The sequence below is a fragment of the Kryptolebias marmoratus genome, linkage group LG9 (assembly GCF_001649575.2).
Source record: "Kryptolebias marmoratus isolate JLee-2015 linkage group LG9, ASM164957v2, whole genome shotgun sequence".
In the NCBI taxonomy this organism is placed as follows: Eukaryota; Metazoa; Chordata; class Actinopteri; order Cyprinodontiformes; family Rivulidae; genus Kryptolebias; species Kryptolebias marmoratus.
Window position 1 is genome coordinate 17,031,559 of NC_051438.1, and position 12,014 is coordinate 17,043,572.

Below are 12,014 nucleotides of genomic sequence, written 5' to 3' on the forward strand. Positions count from 1 at the left end.
CACAGTCCATGCATGCACTCACTGTCTCTGGAGGCATCTCGGGTTGCTGAGATTTTCCAATTTTTGCGCATATTAAGTAATAATGATAATATTAGTGGGTGTGACGGAGCAAGGGTTCATACACCACCACTGCCAGCCTCCTATAAATATCCCCCTTCTTCTGGGGAACCCGAGAAGCAGCAGAGACATTCAGTTTACACAGCTGAGCGGCATGTGGACGAAAAAACCTCCATCCTCCCTTTTTCCCTCTTTTTTTCCCCTCCATCTTCTTCCCCTATCCCATCTCTTTATTTTCCTATCACCTCCTTGTACTTGCTTTGCTTCTGGGTATTATTTAACATTTTTTTTTCTTCCTGCTGGCTTTTTATTTTGTTGTCCTCTCTTATCTTCTCTCACCTGCCTTCCTCCCTCATGATTTCTTGCTCATATCTCTTTGTCTTGCATGACCTCCCACTTCACCTCTGACTCCCACATCTCCTCTTTTCTGTTTGCCTTCACTGATAGATGTTGTGGTGACACTTTGGACAAAGTTCAGCAGGTTATTATGAAAGCTGCGGAGTGATGAGGTGAAGCTAATCACAGGTGGAAGTCACCCTCCTTTTCATCACATCTCTGCATTTTGTTGGGTCCACTCCCATTCCCTTTGCCTTCTGTTCACCTCCTGCCCTCAGCACACACACACACACACACACACACACAAAGAGATACATCTGCTGAAGCAAAGGAAATAAGCTCAGGCTTGCTCATTCATCAGCAAAACACACATAGATCATCGTAAAGCAGATTTATACAGACACAAATGCACACACACACACACCTGTAAAACAGATATAGATACCTCATCTGTGTGAGATGATGTATTTATATATGTATGGAGGAATGGAAGACAGATGACAGCATGTGGAAAATCTACTTTGGTATGTTTTATGAGGCTTTAGCGCCTCCTAGTGGATTTGTTGTGTCAACATGACACATTCTGAAAATGAATGAAAATGTCAGTTTCTCCTGCAGGTGTCTTCTTTCTGTGGGGGAAAATAAACTAATATGATAAAAAAAAAAGTAAAAATAAAAGACTTGAAAAATTAAAAACAAAATGTAAGAAGATGAGGATAATATTATTTATGTTCATTGTATTGATTTTAATCTAAAATATTAAAAGCTGCTTTCATGTTGTTGTTGCTTCCTAAATGAAGTTAAAAAAAAAACAAACAGAAAGGAAATGTCTGAGTGGCCGAACTTTGCCTTCATCACACCTAAAAATATATTTTAGCAAAAATGTATCTAAACATGTACGAATTTTTATTAAAACAAAACTAATGTATTGCTATGCAGACCAATGTCCAGTAGATGGCACCAAAAAAGTCAAAGCCCGATTAGAAAAAGGTTCAACACTAAACACTTCTGTAAACTTGTGAGCATCAGTTTGATCAAAGTTCAAACCTGAACACGCCTATGGATGCGCAATAACAAAATTAAAGCGAAATTAAATAAACTAGAGAATAGATAAATATATTAAATGTTTATTTTTTTGGTCAAAGAATGAACAGTGTTTCCATTTGATTGTCGTCCTCTGAAAAAGGTTAGAATAACCAGGAAGGAAAGGTCTGAGTCACGTGATCACTAACTGGCGCTTTAAACAGGAAAAGAAACACTGTCTACATTTACTGTGTTGACTTTGTGTTGCTGTTTTGTATTCTCGTGGTTCTGATTCGTGTCATGATCCAATGTGTCTTTGACTGTCCAAAAAAAAAAAAAAAATCTACCAAATTGCCAACGAATTTTATGTCCGCTCTAAAGCGAAGCTTTATAAGAGGAAGAGTCAGATGATTCACCTGCGCCGGCGTAGCTCAGTGGTTACTTCGAACTGTTTAGGCTTCCTTCCCCCCACACCCTGCGGTCCCACCTGCAGAGTGCGGGGTTCGACCACGAGCGCTGTCCGGCGTTTTTATTTGTTTCTTTTTTTTCTGTTGAACGACAGTAATTTAAATGTTGCACAAGTGGAATGGCTTTTAAAACTCGTTGCATTATTAGCTGCTATGCAGATGAATGTCCCGCAGATGGCGCCAAGAAACCAAAATGAAGAAAAATAGCTAAACTCGTCTGAATAAAATAGACTGACAAATCATGAGAGGAGGAACAGTTTTGAGGAAAAGATAATTCTGTCGTGATCACACGAGACCATTTCTTAATTTATACCTCCACTGTAGATTAATTGTTACATCAACACACTTCTTGGAAGCTGACTCTATAAAGTATGTTATGTACCTGAAACCAACAAACCTCATGTTCAAGGCATTAAAAATTTTACATGATTTTTAAAAGTAATGTTTACATTTTCTGTTACAACTTTTCTTTCTATAATTCTTAGAGAAAGGTTTCCTAAACACAATATAGGAAGATATTGTGTCTGGATGCAGCTGTGATCTGAGACATTTTGGTTATTTTATAGTTCTCAGGTTAGGTTTTCATGCAGCCACATGACAAAGTAGTTGAAGAGTTTATAAAGAGTTTAGACTTTAATGATTTAAACTACAATGACTATGACACTGGTGGTGTTCACAAATTACATGACATAGTTTGGCTTGGAAAAAAAAAATATATCAACCAACTTCCCTTATAGAATTCATAGCCACACTTATGGCTCAGTGGTTACTTCAGTCTTAAGAAAGGTTCCCTCTCCACACCCTGCAGTCCCACCTGTAGCATGCAGTGTTTTTTATTTATTGATTTTCTTTTCAAACCCTACTTCAATATAACAAAAAGCTGGTAACCTGTAGGACAGTGAAAAAAAATCATGTTTGTACACTTCTAAAAAAAAAGTCTTTCATAAAAGTTTGACACGCAACACCGTCAACTTTCGCCCAACACAACACAGGCTTTATAGGCGACATGTTAAAACCACTTTGAAAAAGGCAGCACATTGAAAAAAGATGAACAATAATGAAAAACATGATGATGTCTTTTCATGGGATTTATTTTCAACTTGTATCGGTGCTCAGTTGCATGACATAAATCTGTAAATAAAATATCCCTGCCCCTACTTCCTTACAGTAAATTAGCTTTCAGAGCAAGCAGCCAAGAAATTACAGCTGCAGACTTGTATTAATAATACTTCACCCGTAAATAACCTTCAAACCTAATTTTGAACATTTAAAAAGCCTGCAATCTTATTCCCAATTTTTCAAATGGTAATTTTCTCTCCTGATACATATTAGTTATATGCTGTCATGTGAAAAGCAATGCAGTTTTGTCTCTGCACTTCCATTTTACAATAAACTTATTGTTCTTGTGGTTATCAGCAGCTTTTTAGGTTTACAATAAAAACTCTCAAAAGGTGTTTTAGGATTTTAAAATGGGAAAAAGCTAAAATTTAATAAACCTAAAATACTCATTCAGTTTTAAAACTTTGTCATGTTATCAAACTCTTTTTTTCCGTAAGGATGAACGTTAAAATCATAAGATTATTATCATTAAGTCTCTAATGGAGATATCAGCAGAACAGCTTGAAACTATGCAACATACATTCGTCCATATTCAGTGAAAAACAGTACAGTAATTTCATGAAATAATGTCATAACTCGTATGTAAAAACAAATAAAACTGCAAGTTGTGAAGAAGAACAATGGAGAGAAAACAGTTTCAGGTCTGATCATCACACGTTAATGAATCAATGAAGTCTTTCAGCAGAATAGCTGTCATTCAGATTAATGACCACTAGATGGCGCCATGGGATTATTAATGAACAGGAGGAAAGCAGGAGACAGTCTGGAAGAAGATATGATTTAATCCAGCCTCCAGTCTAGATTAGCCCACTTGTCACATTGATATTTACAGGTTTTTGTCACCCTCATGATAAACGTTGTTGACTGGAGATCAACAAACCCCTTTGGTAATCCTAAGTTTTTGTGAAGTTCACACAGTTTCAAATAGTTTTTTTTCTTTTTTACTATTTGTTTATTTCTAGGTCAAATCTCTCAATCACTGACTGTTTTTTGTTGTAAACACATTGTTTTCTTTATTTTTTTTGTTTAACTATTTACAGCATTTGAAATTATTATGTCCATTTAATAATATCACATGTTAATTTTATCCAAAACCTCATATTACAACAAATAAACATCAGTTTGCTCTCATGACAGCTCATTAGTTTTAGTCAGCTATTTTTAAAGTGTAAATTATTGGAGCGACAACAAAAACATATATAATAAACAGCGTAGGCCTATATTATCAAGTGAAATGTTTTGAGTAGGAGTTTGTAAATGGAAATCAACATTAAACATGTCTTTGTGAAACAACATAACAAAGGCAGGCTAAAGAAACAATAATAGACTAAAAACTGTTAGTCTAACAGTTGTTTATCTACTCTTGAATGAAGTTCCAAAAAACAGAGGAAAAAAAAGAGGTTTGAGTTACGTGATCTGTAACCAACATTTTAACAAGAAGATGAACATTTTGTCAGCTTCTAACAGTGAGATTACAACTTTGTTTTGTATTTGATTTATTACCTGGGCTGAATTCAATTTGAATATCCCTAAAATATTAACTCCAGCTGTAAGCCGGGTCGTACTGGTGGACAGCTTTATGTACTGATTATTTATTATCTAAAAATAAAATTATTAGATTACCTTTATAGTTAAGATAATTGTCCTTATATTTGCTAACAACCACAGAAAAATCAGACTTTTCCCCCTTTGGTTATATGTTAACCTGTATTTGGTTTATTTTCCATCCCTGACAAAGACGGGTGTTTAGGCTGAAAGGCTTTAATATGTATTTTGTGCCACCCTCCGTGTTGACACATGCAATCCAAGCCTCAGCAACGTCTCAAAGGCTCAAGCAGCAATGCCAAACAATGCATCTTTCTTATCCCTTCGTCGGCTTTTGTTCTCACTCTGTGGGACTCTGACTGACGTATGCTGAATAAACTCTAGCAAACACTACCTATAACTACACCTTTTTTTAACCAACATTGTCAAATCACACGGTACACATGCTTTGTGTATCTGTTGATAAAGGATTGCACAAGGTGAGACTAGTTGCTCGTTTTCCAAAAAAACATGAAGCACAAGAAAGCCACATATGTTTTTGTAAAGCTGCTTTTCAAGATCAAGGTGTTTCAAAATATTAAGATGAAAAAAAGTAAAACCTATGCAGCATTCCTAAATACCCAGTCTTTTAAAAGCTTTTTAAATTAGCAAACTTGTTTGTTGCATAGATTATTAAATATGTGTTATCTGTGATGCTAAGATTTTTTTTCCATCAAGCATCTATCAAAACACATCAAAGCTTTGCAACATTTATTTGTCTACTCAATGATAAATACTTCAATGCTATTCCGAATGAATGTCACAGCAAGACTTCAAATAATGTCAATGTGAACTGTGGATAATAACGTTCTACAAAAACATCTTTTCATTTCTTTCCCCCCTGAACATCTGAAGGTACCGAATTAGATACAGTATTCAATTTCTTCAGCAGAGTAGCTGCCGTGTGGATTATTGTCCAGTAGATGGCGCCATAGGATCACAGATGAACAGGAGAAACCCAAGCAGCTCAATTTGGTGAAAGGTTATCAGACAGAGACACGATTTAATTTAGCCTCCAGCGTAGATGACATGTTACATTATTATCAACATTCTGTATTAATGCAACTCATACTCAACTGGCATTTTTTTCTCTCATGTTATTAAAGTCAATCTGTATCTGAATTTCTGTTAAACTTAGCTTTTTTTTGTAATGTTTTTGTCTATTTCTATTCAATTAAACCAAAACATTACAACAATAAAGTTTTTTTATTTTTCTTCAAATTCATTCAGCCACATCTTGTTTAATAATAATATGACATCTTGTTTATATCTGAAACCCCAAATGACAGAATAAATGAATCATTAAGTCGTACTCACTGTTGATAAGCATTCCTTCAAGTAACGACAGATCTTTCATTTCAAAACTCAGTAAAGTACAGGATTTTACCCAGTTGTAGGACCGTATTCTTTCCAGTAGATGGCGCCATCAGATCAAGAATGAATTAGAAAAAAAGTTATCTTGTTGGCCTCACTTTAAGCATTATAGGGGCCAAAATGCAACACCGATGTGCATATTTATAGAAAACTTTCTGCTTTAGAGAGTGTTAAAGAATGACATACGTGTTGATACCATTATGTTGCTCCGTCCTTGATCCACCCTCCGGCACCGCTTCATCCTGTGACACTCTTCGGGGACTGAAGTGTCGGGTCACGGTCAGGTGGCTGTCGAGCGGCCGCTCAGAGGAAACTAATGGCCGTCTGTCTGTCGGACAATGAGGTGAAGCAGGCGATAGGGGCGGATGAGAGCGGCTTAATGCTCCGTGTAATGCATGTTAATGTAACAGGCACCGAGGGAGCGGCGGACCTGCTGCTTTGGGATTATTTATCACAAAACATTTGTATTCTTCCGTCGGAGAACGCTTGATCCCGGATAGCTGTACACTAATCCTTCACTCCGTTAATTAAAAAGAAGGGGAAAGCAATGAAACTGGCGATGGTGATTTTTTTTTTTTTTGCCAGAAATGTAATCATTTCTGAAGAAGCTTAACCATCTGTTTGAGGTTAAGTCTCCAAGCAGATTGTGTTTTCTGCTTATTTAAACCCGGGGATTCAGGGTTATTTTTGTTTCCTGAAAAGGAGAGGATGTTGTATTTCCGGGCTGCTTGTTGGAGGGTTGGGTTAAACCTTAGTTGTCAATGGAAATACAAGTAATGCACCGTTCTCCTACATGAGGGGAGCAACTGATTGCAGTGACCTTTTGATTTAGAAGTGAATGGTGACCTGCGATAAGTCATTTTAAATGTCAGGCTGAAAATAATTCACGTCTCTGTTTTCTGATTGTTGAAGTTGTTCTCTTATAGTTTCTCAAGAAATAAATGAAACAAGCAACTTCTATTTGTGCTCATGAAAAGTTAAGAGCAACATTAGACATCAGAGTTTGCTTAAAAAAAACAAGGTGCAATCTTCACCTTTTAGAGGTGATTTAATGGAAAATGTAACCCCAAGTGTAAAAGAAAAAAACTGCCTTGAAAGCGGAAAATATCTCTTTCTTGTTCTTTCTCTTCTCTTTTTTTTACTTGTTAAAAGTCCCATTGCTGCCTGGGGGCCAAATCTGTGCCGTCACTCCCAAGAAGAGACTTTTTCACATTTCAAGCCACAGTTTCAAAATTAGGATGCTGCTCTCGTCTTTCTGAAGACGAACTTGAATCCACAAAGACGCCCTTTAATTCCTCGCGTTCACTCTCCTCCTTTTTTTTTCGCGCTCCCTGTCATTCAGCGGATGTCTAACTGACCAGGATTAACAAGTGAAAAGATTAGATCCGAGCAAACATGTGCCGAGCTTTACAGGATCTTTTTCCACAGAAAATCAAAGTAGTAGTGGTGCTTTTATCCAGTGGCGTCACTTCTAATCTGATTTGAAGACTTTTTTTCCCCCTTCAGCAGCATGAAACAAATCACCTATGAATATTTTCCACGAAGTCTGACTATAATACCTGATTAGAGACAAGTGTGATTATGGTTCGCTATCATGGCTTTTATGTTGATTATGTTGATACATGTTCAGGTCTACTCGAGTGAATTAATGTCTGTAATGCTATATACGGGATGTGTTGTCCACCCTCGATTGTCAGTGTAATCATTTTAAGCTCCACAAAGTAGCTCACACTCATTTCAATGTTGATTAAAAATGAATATCCGGACCTATCAAAGATTCTTTTTGTAAAAAGCCCATTTCCCGTATGATGATTAATGAATGGGGCTGTTTTGCAGTGTGGGCATTCATCTTCAAAGGGCTCTAATTAAAAAGCATTATGGAGTCCCATGAGCCCACTGCTAGTGGCCACTGGGCCATTTGAGGCAAAGCGAATGAGGGCTTTAAGCCTGTTTTTTTTTTTTTTTTTTTTTTTTTTCTGTAATGCAACCCTGGAGTTTATTCCTAAGTCTGGAAAATGTGGCCATAATAAAACACTGTTAGATTATGTTGGCTGCTGCTGTCATGCTGTGAGACACCTTGGATATCAGGACAAATCCCTTATCCTCCCTCATCGGGTACATAAAACCTAGAAAACGACCACGATTTGTCTCCTTTAATCCAAATCTGGCTCTGACGTCTGGTGTCAAACTTACACCCACTCGTTTCTTTATTGGGTCAGACACGAGGATGTGAAAGGGTTAAACGTCTACAGTAATTAGAGTCGCACTTATCGTCGGCGTCCTCCAATACGGAGCAACGAGACTCTACGCCTCCCGCCCCCCTCCATCTCTGTCTCTCTCTCTCTTTCTCCCTTTGTCACACACACACACACACACACACACACACACACACACACACACACACACACACACTCATAAACTCTCTCTCTCTCTCTCCCCCTCTCTCTCTCTAACACACACACACACCTCCCCACCAGCTCCTGCAAGTGCTTAATACACTGGAAAATCAAAGCACAGAGCCTCCCCTTTCCACACACACCAGCGTTACGCACAGAAAGAGGCGCCGTTACTCTCCTCTCCCTCCCTGCTCTCCTCTCCAGTATCCTCTAAAGTTCTTCATAACACACAGATGTGACAGATTTACATCAGGGGGGGTTTATTTTACTTTTCAAGCGAACTCTCTTCTGTTTTTTTCTTCTTGCTAAATGGCTTTATGATGCGCAAGATGTCTGGGTGAGGTGATTTTTACGCACGCCGCTGAAATGGATCACCGACTCTCCAGAGGCAGCTGGGTACCGGTGACTGGTCTGGTTATATGTCTCCTCCTGTGCGCGTGTGTGGTGGACCTAGTTCTGGCGCAAATTCGCTACTCCATCCCCGAGGAGCTGGAGCACGGAGCCTTTGTGGGCAACATCGCAGAGGACCTGGGTCTGGACGTGGCTAAGCTGTCAGCCCGTCGCTTTCGTATCGTCTCCGGCGCAAAGAAGCAATATTTAGAGGTGAACCTGGAGAATGGCATTCTATTTGTTAACGAAAAGATAGACAGAGAGGAGCTGTGCGAGCGGAGTCCGAGCTGCTTCCTCCACTTACAGGTGGTCATTGAAAACCCGTTAGAACTCTACAGAGTGGAAGTGGAGATTTTAGACGTGAACGACAACTCTCCCAGCTTCCCGTGGACTGAGTTTAACCTCGACATCACGGAGTCCGCGGCACCGGGCTCACGGTTCCCGTTAGAAAGCGCACAGGATCAGGACGTGGGCACCAACTCCCTGCGCTCCTACCAGCTGAGCTCAAACGCGCACTTCGTGCTGAACATCCAGACGCGCAACGACGGGAGCAAGTTTGCCGAGCTGGTGCTGGACACCCCACTGGATCGGGAGCAGCAGAAAAAACACGAAATGGTTCTCACAGCCTTTGACGGAGGGTCCCCGGAACGCTCCGGGACCGCGCTGATAACTGTGACAGTTTTAGACGCGAACGATAACGTACCCGTGTTTGACCGCTCGGTTTACAGGGCGAGTCTGGTGGAAAACGCACCGAGGGGGACGCTGGTGCTAAAACTGAACGCCACGGACCTGGATGAGGGCTCAAACGGAGAGGTTACCTACGCTTTTAGTGGGCACGCACCTCTCAAGGTGCGCGAGCTGTTCAGCGTGGACCCGTATATGGGGGAAATCCGAGTGAAGGGCATTGTGGACTACGAGAAAGCCAGTGTGTATGAACTCTACGTGCAGGCTAAAGATAGGGGGCCGTCGGCTGTGGCAGTGCACAGTAAAGTGCTGGTTGACATCCTGGATGTGAATGACAATGCGCCCGAGGTCATCCTCACATCGGTGTCCACACCTGTTCAGGAAGACGCCCCGCCAGGTACGGTGATAGCCGTGATCAGTGTCATGGACCGAGACGCCGGGGACAACGGGAACGTGGACTGCCAAATCCCGAGCACCGTTCCCTTCCAGCTGCATACATCTTTTAAAAACTATTACACTCTGGTGACGAGCGAGTCCTTGGACAGGGAGACGGTCTCCGAGTACAACATCACACTCACAGCTCGAGACCTGGGCTCTCCTTCGCTCTCCACCAGAAAAACAATCCTGGTTCAAGTGTCTGACATTAACGACAACCCCCCGCGGTTCTCTCAACCTTCATACACAGTTTATGTGACTGAGAATAACGCCCCGGGCGCTTCCATTTGCTCCGTCACAGCGTTCGACCCCGATTCGAACCAGAACGCCTATCTGTCTTATTCTATTCTTGACGGTCAGATTCAGGGCATGCCCGTGTCCACTTATGTCTCAATCAACTCTGACAACGGCAACATCTACGCGCTGCGCTCCTTCGACTACGAGCAACTTAGAAACTTTCAGATCCTGGTGCAGGCGCAGGACGCCGGCTTCCCCCCTCTGGCCAGCAATGTCACAGTTAACGTGTTTGTCCTGGACCAGAACGACAACGCGCCTGTTGTTGTGTCCCCGCTGCCCAAAAACGGCACCGTGGCGACGGAGGTGGTCCCGCGGTCCGTGGACGCCGGATATCTGGTTACCAAAATAACAGCGTTAGACGCGGACGCCGGACAGAACTCCCGGCTGTCCTATCAGGTGCTGCAGGCGACAGACCCGGGTTTATTCAGCGTGGCTCTGTACACGGGCGAAATCAGGACTATTCGCCGCTTAGTTGAAAAAGACGCAACAAGGCAAAGACTTGTAGTATTAGTCAAGGACAATGGGCAGCCACCGCTGTCCGCCACTGTCTCCATTGTCCTCACAGTTGTCGACAGCGTGCCTGAGTCACTGTCAGATTTCGGAGACCTCACACTCAGCCCGAAGCCCCCATCAAACCTCGCCCTCTACTTGATCGTGTCACTGAGCACAATATCTCTAATATTCCTCGTGGCTATTATAGTGCTGGCAGCGGTCAAGTGCTACAAGGACAGAGAGACCCACAGCGGGTATAACCTGCCCCCCTTAGCCTGCTGCTGTTGCGGGGGGTTCCAGCCGGAGCCGCCCCCAGAGGTGTTCAAAAAATCCAACCTGAACCTGCAGATCTCCTCCGCGGCCAAAGTCCCGACGAACTGCATGGAGGTGAATGGAAATAGCAGTTTCTCTCAGTCATATTGTTATAAAGCGTGTCTGACCCCCGAATCAGCCAAAAGTGACTTTATGTTTCTGAAGCCGTGCAGCCCGAGCAGCACGCCGAGGAACAACGAGGCGAAGAGCGCGGAGAACTCGTGGAACGGCCGGAGCGCATCTGTGAACAACGGAGCCACAACTCCCTGCGAGGTAGAGTCAAACCAGCAAACAATGCAGGACTTAAAAAGCGTGCGTTGTTGCCTTTTCACTACATCTGGTTTTACTCTCTGACACGTCTGCATCAGTGTGTGACATTCCATCCCTTGAAGGTCAAACCATGCATGACACACAGGTTTCAAATCAACCTGAGGGAACGCGCAGATTTTCTTTTCATTCTCTCCCGTGAGCCATATTCTTTTCACAGCGTGCGTTTTTTTTAACATATACCTACATTAAAACAATAGAGTAATTCATCTTCATTGTGACGACCGTGCTAATGTTTCGCATCCGGGGTCAGAGATGAGATGACGTGAGATTACATTTTAATTGACATGTTAATGAAAGTGTAAAGGCCCCCCATCTTGCGAGGAGCATATGCTGCGCACAGACCGTGTCCAAGAATGAAGTGAGACGTCAGTTAGAGCATAATAGGGAGGGGGACGAGTTGTTGAAGCTCTTTCAGTTTTAGCAACAAATCATTTTAATGTAGTGAATGTAATAAATTATGACCTGTCTGGATAATCATCCAGTGTCGCTGCTAAACAGGTGCCATGGTATGAGGTGGCGCGCACCTGCTTCCAGCTCGTTCACCTGAGTTCTGAACGCAAGGTTATTCAGACAGTTATTGTTGTTGACCAGACGCCTTCTTGCTCTCAGACTAACAATAAAGGACAGATAACCTCACTAACTGCGCCTCAAGGGCAAACGCGCAGCCAAGGCAACTGTACTACACACAATGTGGCGGAGTCGCAAAGGGGGGGGGGGG

At 41.8% G+C, this 12,014-nt stretch overlaps 1 protein-coding gene and 1 long non-coding RNA gene across 3 annotated transcripts in view; one reads left to right on the forward strand and one right to left on the reverse strand.

The window, feature by feature from the left end:
• Window positions 1–12,014, reverse strand: part of LOC119617359 — a 30,995-nt gene that overhangs the window by 10,706 nt on the left and 8,275 nt on the right. The gene's annotated exons all lie outside the window — the stretch shown is intronic.
• si:ch73-233f7.1 (uncharacterized protein LOC100537710 homolog) overlaps window positions 8,364–12,014 on the forward strand; it is a 6,804-nt gene continuing 3,153 nt past the window's right edge. The window contains exons 1-2 of one of the 2 annotated variants that reach the window (XM_017427172.3): window positions 8,364–11,041; window positions 11,132–11,239. In XM_017427172.3, the coding sequence (XP_017282661.1) occupies window positions 8,723–11,041; window positions 11,132–11,239 (2,427 nt within the window). In that variant the 5' untranslated portion in view covers window positions 8,364–8,722. Of the gene's footprint in view, window positions 11,240–12,014 lie in introns of both variants that reach the window. The other variant, XM_017427171.3, reaches the window with a different exon arrangement.